This window comes from Serinus canaria, chromosome 3 (genome assembly GCF_022539315.1).
Source record: "Serinus canaria isolate serCan28SL12 chromosome 3, serCan2020, whole genome shotgun sequence".
In the NCBI taxonomy this organism is placed as follows: Eukaryota; Metazoa; Chordata; class Aves; order Passeriformes; family Fringillidae; genus Serinus; species Serinus canaria.
In genome coordinates, this window is record NC_066316.1 from 27163554 (window position 1) to 27183818 (window position 20265).

At 39.5% G+C, this 20265-nt stretch overlaps 1 protein-coding gene and 1 long non-coding RNA gene across 4 annotated transcripts in view; one reads left to right on the plus strand and one right to left on the minus strand.

Moving 5' to 3' along the window:
• The window catches only part of LOC115484988 (uncharacterized), a 48402-nt gene extending 32483 nt beyond the window's left edge, over positions 1–15919 (minus strand). For all 3 annotated transcript variants that reach the window (XR_007777038.1, XR_007777037.1, XR_007777039.1), the window contains exon 1: positions 15811–15919. This is a non-coding gene — a long non-coding RNA (uncharacterized LOC115484988). The remainder of the gene's footprint in view (positions 1–15810) is intronic.
• The window catches only part of EPAS1 (endothelial PAS domain protein 1), a 76820-nt gene extending 57069 nt beyond the window's left edge, over positions 1–19751 (plus strand). Inside the window, exons 7-16 of the mRNA XM_030235934.2 lie at positions 5547–5653; positions 9815–9962; positions 10701–10909; positions 11234–11421; positions 12286–12396; positions 14073–14557; positions 15645–15768; positions 15858–15975; positions 16563–16745; positions 17466–19751. Of these exons, the coding sequence (XP_030091794.1) occupies positions 5547–5653; positions 9815–9962; positions 10701–10909; positions 11234–11421; positions 12286–12396; positions 14073–14557; positions 15645–15768; positions 15858–15975; positions 16563–16745; positions 17466–17617 (1825 nt within the window). The 3' untranslated portion in view covers positions 17618–19751. The remainder of the gene's footprint in view (positions 1–5546; positions 5654–9814; positions 9963–10700; positions 10910–11233; positions 11422–12285; positions 12397–14072; positions 14558–15644; positions 15769–15857; positions 15976–16562; positions 16746–17465) is intronic.
• Positions 19752–20265: the final 514 nt, after the last annotated feature.

A 20265-nucleotide genomic window follows, 5' to 3' on the forward strand; every position in this document is an offset into this window, starting at 1 on the left:
TTGTTAGGTGGGATATGTTTGTATTCTTAAATCAGTTTTTGCAAGGTGATGAGCCTGTAGATAAAGGTTAGTGGATATGAATAATAAATAAGGGTTGTTCTCTTAAATGCTTGCTTCAGCCATTCCTGGAGAATGATTTAAAATTGTTCCCTTGCTCCACTTATCTTGGCTAAATGCTTTACAGGAAGGATTATTTTAGCTCTAATACAGAAATGCTGATCAGTGGTAAAGTTTTATAATCCAAATGAGGGTTTAGTTCAGCTGCACAATGCTTTTGTGTCAGGAAGGATTTCCAGTGAGGGTGTTTCAGTCAGAAGAAAAGGCATGTCTTTGTACGAAGGCAAACTTGTTACCTTGGTGGCACTGGCACTTACTTTGAAGGCACGGCTTGTTGTGGGGTGTCCCTGATTACTAGAAACCCAATTATTATATAACCTTTTCTTCTTTTCCTTGGCTGGGGCATTTTAATGGTAGAGTTGAAGAAGACAAAAGGAGAAATGTAGGATATGTAGTGATACAGAATAGGACGGTGCGGGAAGATGCAATGCCATAGCATTGCCATCCCGTATCAGTATTCATGTAGGATCCAGACTGTGCCCACCTTAGGGCAAACTGAGTTTTACTGTGTTTCCAGTTATGTCCCAGTAAATAAGAAATAAGCAGGCACAAGACTTGGATGAGGATTTAAGTTAATTTGCCATTTGACCTATACTAGGGGAATATTTTTAAGTTAAATGGTAATGCAGGGAAGCATTTGAATGGACCTCCTGTCCTTTTATTCCTGCTCAGGGGAAAATGCAATATGGAGATGAGTGACGTGGTGATAAATGAACCCAAAGATCCACATTTGACAAAACTGACTTTTGGTATATGTCATATTTAAGAGTAAAACATGACCTACTTCTTTTGTTAATAACAAAACCCTGATTCAGGTAGACAAAATGAGTGGGTGTGACAGTCCTGGTGAAGATTTTCATGCACACATGTAGTTTTTTTTGCCTCACAGGGCAGATACACCTGACCAGGCCATTCATCCTGCTCAGTAGTGGCCAGGGTCCCAGGATTTTGCATTTTGGGTTTTTTTCGTTGGCTAGGGTTAGAGTAGAAGCAGCCATGAATATTTTTGAGAGGAAATGTGGTTAGTTGGCAAGACTGCTCCACTGCCTGCTCTAGCAGGCTGACAGAGTGCTTTACCCCAGGCATAGTGTCTGTGTTGGGCTTTATTATTTTGTCTCTCTTTTTTTTAAAAACTCATTCTGCTTTAAGTATAACTTTGTTTTGTTTGTTCCTCTCAAGACCAATTTAACTTCAATAACTTGGTAACAGTTTGAATACAGAAAGACTTTGTTAAGAGATCCACACCCTTACACACACAGTCTGCACAGGGCCCAATGAATATACACCCAGCTATTTTTTATAAGCAGTAAACATTAGAACAGTCTTTCACAGAGCTTGACTTCTCAGGCCTGATGGTTCTTACCATACTATTTTAACTCAAGAAATGGTATACAATAAAAAGCTCTGTGCTCCTATAAAGGGACAGAAAAACACAATTTTTAAGAAAAACAAAAATACTTGAACTAGCTCATCTTGTAGGAAATGCAGCCTCGAAGCAGTGGGTTTTGATTGCTTTGCCATGTCTCAAAGAGATAAAATAGGGCAAAGTTGTACAAACCTAGAAATAGGAGTCAGATCACTTGTTTCTTGAATGTGTACCCTAAGCACAAAATTTGCCCTTATTCCATGTCCCAAAAATTCAATATTAAGATACTTATATATATTGTATATTTAAGGGAAACTGAAATAGTGCTCAAAACACACTTGAGTAGTGGCAGGTGGGACAGATCTCCTACTGCAGATGGCTATTGCCCACCTCTTCACTGTGTTTTCTGAGATCTTGACCTCTGTACATCATGATGACAAGTTTAGCTCAGAAAACTAAAGTGCCAGTCTGGCAAAAATTAAGATTCCCCAAAAGTATTTGTGTTCTCAGAAACAAGTTGGTAACAGGAAAATGAACAGCCTCACAACCCACCTGTCATCTTCAACAAAAATTCATTATCTTACTAATGAGCATTCTACAGATGCAATGGAAGCACAAAGCCTACCATGACAGGAATGCCATCCAAAACCACCACACAGTTTGTTTTCTAATTTTGTCATTCCACAGCTTGCACAAAGAGCAATTTTCTGTCCAGTGTCTAAACAAAAGTAGAAGTCATATGCCTGACCTCTGTTGTGTAAATGATCCTTTGGAATTACGGGACGTAGACATTTTCCCTATTTTCTTAGCTGTGTACTTACTCCTCCTTCTCACAGCTCTGTGGGATGCCTTTTCCTTTGCATTTAGTCCTCTGTGTGTTCACTTGGCATTTTGTGCTGCTAAGAGGCTCCTGTGGAGAGTACACAAAGTTTAGAAGGTGCACCTCCCTGGCAAACCTCAAAGTAATGCTCAGGTGAGGTTTACAAGGATCTGTGCTAAAGCACTCGCTGCCTCCTGGCCCAGGGGCTGCTCAGGCTCTTGGCTTTGCCCAGTCTTCTTCCACACATATCCTGGGAGAGGCACAGGATGGGTGTGATGGATAAAGGGATAGCTGCCCACTTCAACCCTGGTGCATAATGTGGCGTGAAATACACTAACCTGATTTCCAGCCCTGCACAGCTGCAGCCTACAAGATTTTTTTTTTTTTTTTTTGAGGGTCAGCAGCACTGTGGGAGCAATGAAGGAGGGTGTAAAATGCCAATTATGCACCCAAAGCTAATAGAGATAACTATTGGAGAGAGAGTGTTTTTTATAAACCAGTGATATTTGAAACTGCCAGCCAGTTTTAGGGGGGTTTTGTGAGTGGGAAAATGGAACATTCTGCAATTTTTTTTTAAAATCATGTCAATTGGAAGAGTCTTCAGAGAGAAGTGGAATGAATCTGAAAAGTGTTAACAGATGAACAGAGCAGTCAATGAGAGTATAGGGGCTGTTTAGCCACTTATTATTTTTTAGAGTAACTATTTTAAAACAATTACTCTTCATTAGTATTTCACTGTTACCAGGCGTGGGTTTAGAACTTATGTGGGGTTGTGGGTAATTTTTTTATATCTTATTTTTCTCTTTTCATGTAATATGAAGTTGCTTGTAGTAAAAGATACTACCACCACTTGCTAACTTCCATCCAAGATTACATTAGATCTAATTAGATTTGACATTGTCACAGCAGGATTGCACCATAAGTCATTCTGTGCCATGGAACGACAAGAAGAGTAATTTTATAGTGAGGGTGCTCATTACGGACAGCAAGGAGCAGTTTGAGAAGGGGAATTACAGGACTGGAATACATGAATTTTGCATAAAGTTTACTATTCCCATATGAGAAGAGTCCCTCAGCCTGCTGTAACATGTATTTTTTGTTTGCTATCTCAGTTCCACTGCTGAAGTGGAACTTCCACTTCCATGAAGGCTGTTATGTGGGTTTGGATTGTGCTGCTGGCTACATGGTGCTTCTGTTTTTTCCTCATTATCTTAATTTTGTTTTTCTTCTCTCTGCTCAACCCCCACTTGGCTCTCAGCTCCCAGTGACTGGATTAAGAATAAATACTCAACTTCTTGAATTTTAAAATCCTTTCCCTTGTAGTGAACTCCAAACTAACTGGAATGGCTTTATGGTATTGAGCCATTATATAGCCAAAGGCCAGAGTTTCTGATATTAAAGACCATTCATTTACACTGGTAATGGCAAAAGCCCTGGTCACTTACACCAGTGTGTCCCAGCTGGTTGTGTAAAGGCAAGCAGCAACTGTATTTTGTGAGCCTTAATTTTATTATGGCTCCTTCAGTATTTGTTGTTTCCTCCTGATGATTCAGCTTTGATGACCAATTCACTATGAGAAGTACTTTTCAATAAGAAAGAAAAAACAATTGTGGTTTCAGAAAAAAGGTTAGATTTGAGTGGGATGTAATTTTAAAGCTCAGAAGCTTGTCAGTGAAGAGAGTAAAAAGCACTCTTTGAAAGCTGGATTCAAATATTTCCCCTTTGTTGGTCTAATTTTAAATGTAAATAAAACTGGAAACACAAACAGAAGAGTAAGCTTTTGAGGGGAACCTAATACAAGCGACGGCTTTTGCTCATGTGAAGTATTCTAAACTCAGGTTTGTTCCACGGAAATCAGGACAGAGAAGAGTTTTCAGAGTGACCAAACCAACGTGTCCTGGGGCTATGAGCTATAGAGTTCTGTGGGGGTGGAGGCAGGGAAAAGCTGACTCAATACCTTGGCATTCAAGCCATACACAAAATAGTCCCATCTTATGTGTCTTCCTTGCTGGAGGGGGATCCAGGAGATGAATGCCATCTCTTGCTCTGTTTGTTTTACAGTATTTACATGTCTGTCTTGTAAAGACATGCTTGTGTCTAGAGGACTGGGCCAAAGCTGTCCTTCCAAGGAGTACACCAACCTGAGGATGTCTCTTACAAGTAGCAACAGCACAAATCAAATGTGGTGTTGGCACATATAGCCATTCTGAGAGAGTGGCATAAAACCTGAGCTCTGCCACTGACAGCTGTGAAGTGATGCAAGATGTGACCACTCATTGCAAACCTCCCAGCTTTTAAAGGTTTATGAAAGTGTCACAGTTTGTGTGCTGCTGTTCTCTGTATTACAGGTTATTATAAGGATTTCAGAGGTAGGAAGAAATCTTGTAAACCAGAAGATAACATTTTGAATTAATTTTTATGTACTCTTTTTTTAACTTACTGTGTTTCCTGTAAAGCTGTGTGTGATGGTATTTCTAATTGAAATAAAGCATTTTCCTTCCATCCCCCTCATTAGAGAAAATCATCTGCACAATTTGATTACTTATTTTCATTGATTCAGGAACTTGTGAGTAATCCAGCCTTGCCTCAAAAAGACTCTGTAAAAAGGTCTAGTTTTTGAGATCATAGCTTTCTTTGTGTAAAATCCTACTTAATTTGTAGTTACTTAGTCACCTAAGTAACCTAATCCATACGCCAGAGTTTTCAAATGACTGAGAAAAGACTAAGTAGATGAGCATTTTTTTTCCTTTTAAGTGCCCATAATTTCTCACCTGGCAGTTTTATTTATTAAAAGCAGTGCTCAAACCCTTTTGTTGATGTTTTTAAAATGTACACATACTTTTAAACCTGGTGGCACCAACCACTACCCCCCTCACATGTATTTGATTTTCAGTGGTGGTTGTTGGGAGTTTCTGCATGCAGTGGGCAGCTTGAAAACTTTATCAGTAACAAATTAGAGATAGCATGCAATAGGCATAGGAGAATTTGCAGTGCACACACTAACATCCTTAGGAATTTTTGTTCCAGTAGTAGGACAAGGCAGTTTATTCTGAACATGGAGATATTTCAGAATGTGATCAGAAGTCCTCTATAGCTCCTCATGTGTTTGGAAGCTTAGAATTTCTCGTTTTGCTTTTTTAATTCTGGTAGTTTGAAGACTTGAGCTGATACTGCCCTGCACACATGAGCCTAAGACTACAGTGACCTGAATTTTAAATACTTGGTTTTTTTTTCTTGAACAAGAATAACAGAGTTGATTGGATATCATCCAGAGGAGCTGCTGGGTCGTTCAGCCTATGAGTTCTACCATGCCTTGGACTCGGAGAGTATGACCAAGAGTCATCAGAACTGTAAGTCACATTCTTAATTTTTCTTTGTCATTTGCATGTCAAGCATAAATTGTGGGTACCTCAATACATAGTTGAAAATACAAGTGCAGCCTGTGTGCAGATACTCTCCAAGAGCAGTATTTACACCAGGTAACTGTGCTTATCTATATGAAATCTGCTGCTGGTCCTTCCAGAGGGTCTGGGCTCTTCCATAATTAAAACTAAACTTAGATGTTAAAAGGAAGAATCAGTGTCTCTCTAAGGGACAGTGAAAGGTTCAGCTGAAATTTTGAAAAGCTGAGTTAGGCAGTTCTAGCCTGGTGAGAAGGGCATTTCCTGGTGGCCAAGAGAATTGGGATTCAAAAACAAAAGAGAAGGTATTGGTTGGGGTGACCTAAATGTGGCTTTCCTGTACCTGAAGGGAGCCTGCAGAAAGAATGGAGAGGGACTGTTTACAAGAGCATGTAGTGACAGGACAAGGTGGAATGGCTTCAAACATTCAGACAGAAGGTAGGTTTACATGAGATATTAGGAATAAAGTCTTTAGCATCAATGCTGGAAATGCTCCAGGCCAGTTTGGATTGGGCTCAAAGCAACCTGGTCTAATGGAAGGTGTTCCTGCCTATGGCAGGGGCTGGAACTAGATGATCTCTAAGGTTCCTTAAAGATCCCAAGCCATTCTATGATTATCTTTCTAATGTGCTGATGGACTCAGCCGACAGAGCTAAAGGGAAATAGGAAGAGCTTATTGCAGTGGTTTTTTGAATGTCTGTCTTTTGCTACCAAATAACTATCTTCTCCATCCAAAGTAGATGTGCAAGGAGATTTCTTAAAGGGATATTCATTACACACATAATTCCTACTGCCAGGAACAACTGCTTCTTGATATTGTTATGCTTATAGGCACTGCCAGTTTTAGCTATTCTTCAAGTAAGGTACCTGAATTATTCTGGGAGCAGAGATCAGATCCAAGATTCTTCTCTTCAGCAGGCCACACAGTTCCAATTTCCATCTCTTTCATATTAGATGTCTTAAGATAATTGGATTTAAATCTTCTGTCTCTGTCCTTAAGAGTTAGTGCTTTGGCTGGAGACAAGGTAGTGCATTCATGTACAAAGGGCATTTCCCACCCTTGGCTGTTATGGCCCCCAAACCAGTTTATTGGAGAGTTCTAAGCAGGACATCACTAAAACCTCTGCAGATGCTCTTTTAATAGAAAGAAAGCAAAGCAGCTAGACTGGAACCTACAAGATCAAAAAACAAACCCCAAACACCTTGTAGTTGCTGTGATAAAGGCCTCTGTCCCCAGGAAAAAGCCCTAGGTCGTGTCTATAGGGAATTGGCCACCAAACAGACTTACAGAAAATATTTCTGTACTTCCCAGAAAAAAAGTTGCAGCAAAGAATAGCTGTCTGACCTTAAGGGGTTAGCTCCAATGGCAAAGATTCAGGACAGTTTTAAGCTGAAATGTTTCTTGAAAAACTGTTTGGCAGTGATGAATGTTGTGTGCTGTAAACCAGTGTGGATATGAATCATCCTGTTTCCAAAGTTGCTTAAAAGAAAAAAATCGATTAGCCCATACTCAGAGTTATCTGGACATGTAATTTTAAAAATTGTTTCTTAGGTAATATGTTAGTGTTTTTACAAATAAAAATATTAAGAAGTTTTATTTATAGATAATATGTTAATATACTGTGCTGGGCTATTAAAAGTCATCCTGTGAAATCAGGGGGTGTGCTACACTGGTGCTTTTGAATCACTGAGTTGGATTTCTAGGAATGGGACACTGCTGGGAGGGAATAAAATGGGAGCTGGCAATCCATTTGGTAACAGGAAAGGGAGGGTGAGCAAACCCTTCTTGGTTATCCCCACCTAGTTGAGATGGGAGCACTGAGTTACTTGTCCATGTAAAGATTTCTGGAGAGTTTCTAGAACCCACTGTGACCAGGCATTAACAGATGTTGCTTCTCACTCCAGCAATTCAGTTACCCTCACGTAGTGCAGAGTGTGTGTTCAGATGCCATTTGTGCCCACTGAAAATGGCCATGTGCTACAAACCTGCTGCAGGGTACAAGGTCTGATCAAGAAGCAGAATGAGGGCAACAGGAAGTCTTAGAGGGGTGGTGTTACACCAGCAAAAGTCCTCAAGGACTGCACAGGTTATAAGTGTTTAGGATCAAACTGTTCCACAGGATTTATGACAGCACAGGATCAGCATGATTTATGATAGCACAGGATCTTTTTACTGTTGGAAGCACAGGACCAAAGTCTGTTGCTGTGATAAATGTGATTTCCCACAACAGAACCATGAGTTTAAATCGCCAGCAAATTTGGCCCCTTTAGTTTTTCTAAGATAAATAGTTCCCACATCTTCTGGGACCATCAAGTCAGAGAACAACCACAAAGACAAAGTGACAGCAAGCTGTGACTTGACAAAGCACACATAAACCCTTCAATTAGGAAATGCCTGGGTTCCATTATGTGTGCCATATTGAGATGCTGCCTAATGCAGGGTAACCAAGCGGTATAGAGCTTATACAGACCTTGTTCTTCCAAGCATGTGGCTATAGAGAACTTACTCATTTTCCCTGGTCACATCCTGGAAATAGCCACCTCAAAACTCATGTTCAACAGACTTGCATTTATTGAACAATAATTTTTATTAGAAGTATGCTATGTATAGAGTATATCTCCTTGCAATTATGCAGTCATCAATTCTGACAGTGCCCACCCGTTAGCAGAAGTTCAGCAAGCTTGCAAGAGAATAATGGTTTTGTGTTCTATTAAATTTGTCCTTGCCTTCCCCCACTCTCTCCACACAAAGATAAGGAATATAATTGGAGCCTATTTCATTGACATGTAACTAGTTCTGTACAGATACAGGTAATGTATACTTTATAAAAAGTAAAGAAAATAGAGAAGTGAGAAGTTCACTCTGAAGGCAGAACCTTAAATGTAGCGTTGATAACAAAGTCAGCAGTTACAAGTGTATTAGTAATTTATGAGATTAGCCCCTGGAGGGATTCTGCTGTACTTTATTATATCAGAACATGACATGCTTTGAATAATAATAATAAAAAGATTAAAGCAGTAAAAAGCTTCTTTGTAATGTAACAGGCGCCTACACTGTGACTCTTATTGATGAGCTGATGATTAGGAAACAGTGTAATTATGTTTCACAAGCTGAGCAGAACAGTCCAGTCACTAAAACACTTTGAAATGAAAGCCTTTTGATTTTGTTCCACCAGAAGTATTTAATCAATAAAAGTAATGTTCTACTTTGTCTAAATAAATTAAATGAAGGATGATTAAATACTCCGAGGAAGAAAACAAACAAACTTCAGAAATAGAAGGATAAACACAGCAACGATTATCTGTGAAACAGTTGTATTTCACAGGCCTGGAGTAGTACATTTGTATGGTGGTGATGTAGGAGAGGCTGACAATAGCTAGCTTCTTTTAATGGCCACACTCACAAGGAATTTTTCTGTAAAAAGACCATGGTATCAATTTTCCAGTCCACCTGAGTCAAACTGCATTATTTCTAAGACATTAGTTTGATGGCATACTTCTTTTGGACATAAAAGCTGTTTAAAAGGAAAGGTTGCCAATGCATGGTCAAAGGTTTAGTTTGGCCAGTTCCCACTTCTGCTGCTATTCAGTGTGACTATGTCTGCTTACAAGTACAAGCTCTTATTAGTGCAAGTACTGCTTGTCTACTCCAGCCCGAATTTTTTTTGCCATTGATTGACATTATTTTTCCTTCGCTGACAGCTTTGAATCACAACAGACAGGACATCATAAAACCTTACATCTCAGAATTCCAAAGCTCTGTACTGAAAACTTGTTCTCTGCAAATATTGCAAAATATTGCGAGATAGCAGGGTGACAGATTTCACCCTTCAAACATTTAGAAGCTTTAAACCCAAGATGAAGATTCAGACCATCTCATCAAATGCCAGAATTTAAATTTTCTATCTTGAGTAGAAGCCTCAAATGAACAGCCCCTTTCATGTTTGAAATGGATGAATTTTCCCAAAGTTCAGCACATCCCTTGTCCGCAAATGCTTCAGTGCACTTCTGCGTAATGAAAACCCAGAAGTGGGTGTATTTAAAACAAGTGTTACACGTTGTGTATTCCTGTCCTGATGCATTATTTATATCTCTGCCCCCTTTTCTCAGTGTGTACAAAAGGTCAAGTAGTGACGGGCCAGTACCGTATGCTGGCCAAGCACGGGGGATACGTGTGGCTGGAGACCCAGGGAACGGTGATTTACAATACCCGAAACCTGCAGCCCCAGTGCATCGTCTGCGTCAACTACGTGCTCAGGTGGGTTCAGGGCACACGTGTGCATTCACGTGCTGCAGAAACGCAGTGTTTGGAGGAACTTTTCAAGGGTCTATTTATTCAACGTTGTTGCTCCGGAATCAGTTTAGTCATGTTTGTTCAGTCCTGTTTACTGATGTTAGACATCGATGAAAAATGTGGCGTGCCTGTTCCCATACATGCTGTTGAAATACACCACAGCCTTTCTCCTTTGCTGCTCAGCTCGTACAGCAGTGTATGGTCTGCACGAAGATTTTATTGTGTAACACAACTGCTAATGTGTTTTGTTTTTCTAATGCTGTGACCAAGAGATAAAACTAAGTAATAACTGTATCATATGTTGCTAGGAGAAGCTGGTTACAGCCTTAAAAATCAGGACCAATCAGAGGTTTTGCCTTTATTTGGCAAAACTCAAGTTTTTTTGCTCCTAGTTGGGGCCAAAATAGGAAATACTTATTTGAGTGATAGTCTGGGTCATTACAGCCTCAACTACACCCCTTTAAAAAGCAGAGCAACAAAGCCCTGAGTATTCCCACAGAAGTCCTGACCACACTCTCTGCGTCACCCGAAATGGTGGTGCTCAGCAACGCTGGAACTGTGCCTCGCCTGTCGAGAGCCTGGCACGCAACCGAGAGGCCAAAGTGCTCCTATAGCCCCAGCTTCAGGGAGCTTCTGCCGTCTGCTTTATCCACATCTTTCATCTTTATGGTACAAAATGCCTAAAACCTGTTCTCTCCTTAGTGAAATTGAGAAGAATGATGTTGTGTTCTCCATGGACCAAACGGAATCACTCTTCAAGCCTCACCTGTTGACAATGAACACTGCCTATGACAGCGGCATCCCTGTGACAGAGAAGAGTGACTTCTTGTTTACTAAGCTAAAGGAAGAACCAGAGGAACTTGCTCAGCTGGCACCAACACCTGGTGATGCCATTATTTCCCTGGATTTTGGTTAGTATTTGTATGAATTATTTTTGTGCAACAAAGAACCACATGTGAGCCTACATTTAGAAACTTAATAGACAAAGTCTGTTTGCCATGTGTACAAATTGTGAGTAATGGCTAAAAAAGCCCACATGCTCACACCAGTGGAAAATTTCTGTGAATGAGAGCAGGATCAGGCTTTCTTGCTGACTAAATAATGTGCATTAGGTCTATGCCAACTTATTGTCATGGCAACTAGGAGCAGTATTTACTTTTAATGAATAGCTGCAGTTATATCGTAACACTGCACCAGCTAAAAGTATTCATTAATATTGTTAAATCCCCATACAGGAACACAGAAGTTTGAGGAAGCCCCTGCCTTCACCAATGCTGTTTTGACACCAAACAAAGCATGGCCAGTGGAAGTGAAAAGCCACCCTGCTCAAGGTGAAACACTGACAATACCATCCTTTACAATGCCTCAGATTGCACCTGGCAGCAGTACTCCAAGTGCAAGCAGCAACAGTAGCTGTTCCACGGTAAGAAGAGCTTAAAATACATTAGAAGCATGTTATATTTTGTATCCAAATCCCATCAATATATATAGACAACATTTTTGTGTTGGCAGTCCTGTCTCAGTTCTTATTAGCAAGGCCCATAGTATCTCTATTCTTCCTATACTGCATCATGCCTTAAGAATTAATAGCAAACCTATGAAATGGGAACAATATCCTGGCTTCACACTGCAGTCCACATTGTCTCCCAGCTGTCCCTCTAGTAATTACTGTAACATATAAAACAACTAGTAGGAGAACATGCTACCACCTTTCATGGAGTTAGCCTTATATAAAAAGCCAGTGTAAAATTGTGTGGCCACAGGGATCATTGCCCCAGAGCCATCCTCCTTCTGTTAAGTAGAAGCTGTAGCTTTTAGGAAGCTTAGCCAAGTCAGGCTTTTGAGAGAAGCTCCTTGGAGTTTCCCACTGAAGAAATTAATCTGCTTCTGTGGCATTGCCCCCAAGAGCTGGAGCCACTCTTACCAGAGGGCAGCCAGTCTTAAGAAAAGCATGGAGGTATTGCTAAGCATCTTCTTTATTGAAAAACATATTTAATGGTGTACATTTCTTGTTCCTCATCTAAGCTGCCAAAAAACATTTAAAATAGGAGGACAACTAGATTCCTGTAATGGGTGCCTATGTTTTGCACTGACAGTCTTGTGTCAGAGAAAAGCTTCTGACAGAAGTGGACAGTTTTGGGTTCTGAGCACACTAAATACACTGTCTGCCCATTCACTTTTCACAGGAAAGATCTGTTACTGAATAACAGCATGATATAAATGACATGATGCTAAGCCAGTACTGTGGTTGTCTTCCTGCTTAGAAAAAATTGTTCTTTCCATGCAGCCCAGCAGCCCAGGAGATTATTACTGTTCTGTGGATGAAGATCTTAAGATCGAGGTGATTGAAAAACTTTTTGCCATGGACACAGAATCTAAAAGTCAGTGCACCTCCCAGGTAATGAACTCTCTCTTCTAAAAGCCACCAAGATCAGTCTCCTACTAGTAGACAGTACAGCTGCACGTTGTGTGTGCAGATATTGGGATACAGCATTTAAACTGCATTTGCACATGCACACCAAATCTCTGATGCACATTAACAAAACAGTGCACTTCCAAAAGCTACCATGTCAATTTCTGTCCCTGACTCTCTGAAACACGAGGTTTGGAGTGTCACTGTGGTGGCACTGCTAAGAAGAAAGGATCACCAGAGAGATTTCAAAATTTGGAGGCTTCTGTAGATTGGATAAGGAATATAAGCAGCAGCAATTTGTTTTTAAATACAGCCAAATGACTAATGAGTAAACATCCTTTCTAGAACAAAATATAAATAAACTAATTCTTGCAAAACACCCAAATGAGAGAGGAATGCCCCTCATAGCACACCTCTCCTCTAACTACAAAAATTAAAACTCATTTTAGATATATGCTTCCTCTTTTGCCTCTTGGAGGTTTTCAGAGAGACTTGAAAATTACGTACACATAAAGTAACACACAGTCTCCATCTCCTGCATTCTAATAATGATGTAAGTGTAGAAATTTCCCCTATAAATAAATAAACCCACTATTACAACATTACAGCAAGTGAGCTAGTGAGTAAAAGGTGTGGGCCTGATTCAGCTTGCTTAATTTTAGATACTTAATGGAAATGCTTTGTGAAGAGCTTATGCTTTATAGTTGAGAGAAAGGAACAGGCACTGCTGATTGGTGACCTCACACTCATCTCTATTTATTAATCCTACAGAAAGTTTCAGATGCTGCTGCCCAAATTGGGTACTTCAATTTGCTAACACAATTTGCAGGCTTAGGTAGGCTGTAATCCATGTTCTGAAGTAGTTTTGTCTAAGCCTAGACATAGAAATGAAAGAGCAGACAGATAGGAGAGAAGTGTGGAGCAGGATGAAACTCACTGCAAGACTTCACATGTGCTAACTTCAGTATTGTCAGATTCAGCATCTGCTTGCTCAGGTGTGTCCCACCACACCAGCTGCTTTGGTGGGAAAAACAAGTAGTATAAAAGTGCTGCAGGGGTGTTATGAGCTGACTGGGGAACCAACATTGATTATCCTCTCTGTTCAGCTCTGGTCAAATGCCAAGAGAAGTGAATGTGGATGTGACTAGTCCTCCAAGGGGAAAAAGAATACAGATTTAAGTGTGATAATGTCCTTCTGACTAAATTTTTTCAACCCTTGCATTTTTAGACACCATTTTTAATGTAGCTGGATTATGAGAATGCTGTGTTTTCTATTTTAACATGAAAAAGCCTGAGGTTGAACTACATGCCACATGTTGTAGAGTCTTAGCAGACAAGTCATTCAAAGCTTAGTGAAACAGCATCTACTTCAGATCACAGTGATACTGGAGGCTGCATGCAAGCTGCTTTAACAAATATTGCTCCTCTGGGAGGTTTTTTCCTTCAGTTTGTTGTCTTAAATTTGCTGATGATGATACGATGAACATGTATGCTAGCATAGAAATAAGACACCTTTAAACAGGAGTTGGCCACTTTCATTAGGTAAATTTGGCATACAGTGATTTTTCAGCTTTGCATCTATTAGTATTTCATATCACACTAACTGCCACAACTATTACTAATTTATAGTTTCTTTATGAACTTACTTCATCTTTGCACAGACTGACTTTAATGAACTGGACCTTGAAACCTTGGCTCCTTACATTCCTATGGATGGAGAAGATTTCCAGCTCAGCCCCATCTGCCAAGAAGAAAGTCCTCTCTGTGAAAGTGCACAAAATACCCAGCAGCATCTAAGTAGCATGAGTACCATCTTCCAACCCCTTGGTCCTACTTCACAGAATCAGTTCCTCCCAGAGAAATATTGCCCACAGCTATCAAATGAAAAAATTAACTCTGGTCATGGATCCCTGTCATCAATGTTCTTCAACAATATGAATAGGTCATCACTGCCACCATACCATGACCAAGCCAGCACTCCCCTGTCTTCAATGGGAGGAAGATCAAACACCGAGTGGCCACCTGATCCCTCATTAGAATATGTTCCTGCAAAATGGAGACTCATGGATAAATACTCAGGATCCCTATCAAGTTCTCCCTCGGGCCCACCAATAACTTCTCAGAGAGTGCCCATATATAAAAAAAGGTACGTGTTTCTGTGATGTAACTGTGCATATTTACCAAAAAAATATTTTGGGAAATAGGAAGGGTTGTAATCTTGAAAATTAATTTTTCTCAATTCAGCTGAAACAATTTGTTGTGATAGGCATCAGACTGCAGCTCTGGGGAAATTAATGTGGTGCTCTTCCAGTGGCAGTGAGTCTGGAGGTAGCAGAAGTGGGCTAATTTTTCATTGTCTGTAAGGATAAGCAAATTAATTTCCTGCTGGTCCAGATAAAATTACACCAGTAATTTTGCAAAGCATGCTTGACTTTATTTAAGAACAGTACCAAAAAGACTTAAGTGGTGCAGCAGTAGCAGGGACTGACACACACATACTTTCTTACCTTGCATATATTTTCTGCACAACAGAAAATGGGGAAGAGAGAGGAATGAAAGTACATTACTGCTGGCATATGTAAATACTACAGCCAAGATTTAAATTGCTGGCTCGTTTTCTACAACATTTTTGTTTGCTTTCTTACACATGTGAACAGTATGTGATGAGATGTAGATCAGAGGGTGCCATCCTAGAAGTTGCCTCATAGCTAGAAGTTTCTCTGTAGTTCTTGACTTTCAATGTTGCTCACACTGACATGTTCAGGAAGTACGTGAAATAGCAATGGTCATTTTTAAACATGAAGCTGTGCAGTTTGCTTTTTGGGATTTCTTGTTAGCAGAAATACCAGTGTCTGAATATGCATCTGGAAGAAAGGGTTTGTCCCCAGTCAACAAGTTGTGTGTTCATACTAAGTATGTAAAGCAAGGGAACATGCATGGCTCTCAAATCCAATTCTTAAGAATTACATTACTTTCTTTTCCACACCACTTTTTCATCTGCCTGGAGATCCCTACAGGCTGTTTATGCTAAACTTTCCTAAGTCTTTGATCCCAAACGTCAAAAGTTTCTAAAGATGGTAGGACGACTAATAACAGGAAATAAAAACATTTGATGTTTGAGATCTGTCCACTGGCAAGTCTCAGACATTTTAAATGAAAGAAGAATCTGTATAAATGAACCAGATTATTTCGATTTGCCTTCCTGTGCACTCAGAAAGATGTCCTCTCCACAGGCCCCTGGATGCTTTTGGACAACGAGGCATAGATATAAATCCAGCAAGACTTGCTCTGTCTAACAGTTTGAAACTGAAGCGACAACTGGATTATGAAGAACAAGCCTTGCAACAGCTGAGTGGGGTAATCATAAGAAATGCATCATCTTCTCAACTTTGGACTCACCATGGTCATCAGTGTAATTGTTTGTTTTGCTTCCCTTCTCATTCTAGGGAGATCCATCTGTCATTAACCCATCTCACTTAATGTGGAAGAGAATGAAATTTCTCAAGGGGGAAAACTGTTCCTTGGTTACAGAAAAGAAGTCTCTCAGCACAAGCGTTCTTACTGGTAAGACAAAAGAAAATGGTTTTGCAATGTTACATATTGAAACACCATTTTAAGACAGGTTGAATAGGGAAAAAAGCTCTTTCAAAAGGAAATGTAAATAAGCTCTGTAAATATTACACTAAGCTAAAATTAAAGACCAAGTTGTATCACTAAGAGCTGAACAATTTAAAGGCACATTTGATAAATACCATTCATTTGATAAATACCATTTAGCTGGTTTCACAGATGTTCACACACTTGCTTCAGAGGGAACAGAAAACATCTTGATGGAGCTGCGTTTACCTCCTGCTGATCCAAGGTGTGAATATCTCACACCTCATCTGAGATGTGAGTATCTCACATCTCAGAGATAGAACAGATATTGTTTCTCTACAACACTGTGTTTCCTTACACAAGGGTATCTTGACTGCAGTACTACTGCAAGAGCTGGGGCTATTTCTATATTTCCTCTGTGATAAGATGCAGATTTGCCTATGCTGTAACACCATCACACTGATGTTCACTTTGCTTTGGATCAGTATTATCTACTATAATTATTGCACTGGCTTCATTTAGCTTTTTCTTTTTCCCTACTATTTTAATAACAGATGAATTTTTCTGTAACTCGAGAGGTCTGAGCCAACCAATGAATCAACTGCAGCAACAGCAGCAGCAGCTTCAACCCACCTGTGACAGTCCGGGTGAGAATTTGAAAGCAGGAGCGTTTCCCCCTCTATTTTACAGTTCCCATTGTCAGGACTACAGTGTCCAGCCAGCTCATAAAGCATCAGGTAAGAGCTGTCAAAGAAAGAGATTGGAAATTGTTGGTATTTTGTTCCAATACCAATTCCATGGAAAAAAAAAAAAAAGCCCCACAAAAAATGTGGAGGAGAAGGATGATGAAAATCAAAATACAGCACAAAAAAAAGTCAGTTTTGTGGTTTAGTGTGAAACTGTAATGTTTACATTTGTAATACATGAGAAAAATATTTTTACCCTCCATTTCAGTTCAAGTTAACACCTTTTTACCTTGAAGGACGTGTCATCCTCCATCCATGCTCTTGTCTTGTGATAGAATTGATTATTACATGGTACTAAACCACTTTGCTGCAGCATTGATAGGGAAGTTTGTAGGTTAGACTCTTAACATGTGCCTTCTAAATGTTGAAATAAGTATTTAAAGGGGACGTGTGTCTGTTCCTTTCAATACGTGAGAGGAGTGGTGTCAATTTAGAAACCATGTCTTCTACTGCAGCTTTTTTCATCTGCACCAATAGTTTTTCTCAGAACAATCTCAGTTTGGGGGTGGAGGTGAAAAACTGCACTTGTTTGTATGACACCCTTTAGCAGCAGTTTAAGGAGGGGCAGAGCACATGTTTGCTCTGACACCTGGAACTGCTGGTGGTTTGAGGCATATTGACATAAAAACAGAATGAACCTGGTGTAAACAGAAGAGGTGGGAGAAAAAGAGTGTCTTCTCTAGTCTCAGCACCTTCACTGCTGTGTTCCAGGTCTGACCAGTCGCCTGCTGGGGCCCTCCTTTGAGTCCTACCTGCTGCCTGAGCTGACGAGATATGACTGTGAGGTGAACGTGCCCGTGCTGGGCAGCTCCACGCTGCTGCAGGGCAGCGAACTGCTCCGAGCGCTGGACCAGGCCACCTGAGCGACCCCGCCATCGTCCACGGCCTACACTGCTCAAAACAGCTTCTGGTTCTAAATATATTTTTGCAGGTAGACAATTTCTAATACCAGTACACTTTTACAGGATTTTACTTAGATATTGAACCTGTCCACATTACCAAATAGTGGTCTTTTGAAGTTACTCACTTTATTATTCATATTAAAGAAATTCATCTACTGTATTTTCTCTATTGCAATTAAAGTGGTGTTTAGAGAGTTTGATTACCTTCCCTTTATCTCATTACCTGTAATTTATAGTCTGAATTTTTTTTTTCAAATTTCATGCTAATAAAAAACTGTGGTGTAAATGCCTCATCATGTGATACTTTGGCTGCAGTACTGCAAAGATATATTTTTATTGCCAAAGATGAATTAAACAAATTCCAACCACAGTTGATCTCCAGCCACAGTTTTTTGTTGATCTGCCAAATTAAAATCCTTTGAGTCTTTCTATTTTCCAGCATTTATTTTATTGTAACTTCAATAACTTTTGGAAAAGCATACTAAGGAAAAATCCCAGCCTTCTGCCTCCCATCCCTTTCCTTCATTTTTATACACTTTGTTGAAAGAAATGTGAATGGTGAAATGCAATGTTTGTGGGTATCTGTGAAAGTTGCACGTTTTAAGCTTTTTTCCTCATAAGCAAGCCACATTCTCAGCTGCCTTAACCTGGCTTAGCTCTACAGCCAAGGGAGTCCTACAGATTTGCCCCAGTGGAGGATTTAGGTCTGTGTTTTTGTTTGTGTTGAGGTTTCTTGTTTTGTTCTTTGTTGTTGCTTTTATTTTTTACACAAAACAGATTTTTTTTAATTATTATCTCTCTCTGGGTCAGTTGTTAATCATCTCTTGGTACTTTTGCTATATCTATGACACAACTACTTTAAGAGCTGTTTCTGCTAGGAACTTGTAGTATTTGTTATGCTGTTGCTGATATTCCAGGAATCAGAGCAGTGGCCAGTACTAACACCTCTGATTAATGTTACGCTTTTTCATTTTATATGCCAGATAGCAATAGAATTGCAATATTGAATCAAAAAATCTCAAAATGGTATTTTCCAGAGTATTAGGCTATCTCAGTTATAATTAGACAAAAATAATTAGGGCTTGCATAGTGGGGTGAATAGCCAGCAGGGAGGTCCCTCGTTTTTACTTGCCTTACATTAATCAGTAGCTAAGAAGTCATTAAAAAGCACCCAGACATTTTCAGAGCTCCTTTTCAACTACCATTAATTGCCATGCACATATTTGAAAAATAGGGCTTTGAATGCTTTCAGAGGGTTTTGAAAATTTAAATTATAGCATCTCTAAACAGCAAAAAATAATACAATAAAAGGCAGGTGGGCAGTTCTGACTTTCAAATACATAAAAACTTAGATCTGTGTTGGGATCTGTCTTGTTTCCTCCACTGGTATAAATCACTGTAGATTCACTGAAGAAAATGAAACAGTGGCAAAGTACTAAAGGCAAAAATCTGGCCCAGAAACTTAGAACAAAAATATATTTTTGAGACTTCTGAGTCTGCTGAAGCCTGGTGTATAAAATTGCTTTATTTCATGCACTGACACTTGCCTAGAGAGAGCCTTGGGTTCATAGAGCACTTCAGAGTTCGCTGTGCTAAGCAAGTCTTAACCACACATACTTAGAAAAGCTGAAGACCTTTTGTTATGGGTACATGATGTAAAGAAAAAAAAAACTTCCTATTGTAGGCAATCTTGCAAGAGTTTATTACCAAAAAATAATGTACTCGTAAAGTGAAGTTATTACTGTGTGAAAAAATTTGTTGTAAGCGTCAACATCTGATGAAAATTGGCCGTCCACATTTGACAAATTTGCAGTGGCACAGATTTAAGGCTTCAAGGATTAAAGACACTTGAATACTGCTCTTCTGTTTCTTATTTGTGTAGTTTCTGCATTAAAAATGTTATACCCTAACAGATTACTAAAACACTCTGAAAAAATATTCTATGTCTTAATATTAAACATACTTTTTATCATAATTATTTCATAATCTATATTGCTGAATTCTTATGGACAATATTATAACTGTATGGGAACTTTAACTTGATAAGGAAATGTATTTTGACACTGATACCTTATTAAAGTATACTGATCCTAAATTCTTTGTGACTCATTTGCTATGAATTTGTTATTTGTTGTATCATTGTAAAACAAAAGTATTTATTAAATTATTTATAGAAAATAAAGGTTTGCATTGATCTTTGAAGACTGAAAGAACAATCAAATGTTACCCATGTTTGAGAGCTGGGAAGGAGCCTGCCAAAGGTCCATACTACCAACTGCTTTGTGGAGTTTACCTGGCTTCCCTCAAATGAAGAATGAATGCCCTGCAGACCACTGCCCTTCTGGAACTTGTCCTGTGGCTCAGACTGCTGCTTCTATTTCAAAACTCTGTTTCTATCCGAGGACCTGAGGGTGCCTTTTGTAATGCTACCCTTACCAAAAAAAAAAAAAAAAAAAAAAAAAAAGGAAAATTAAGTCTACCAAATCACAGTTTAGAGGCGGAATTGCCGGTTCCCAACCCGAGTTTTGGTGGAGAAACAGAAGCCATCATATTCTAGCAGTCTTGGCAAGCCCCTGACTAATGGGCTTTCCCCATCAAATCCTTCCAAG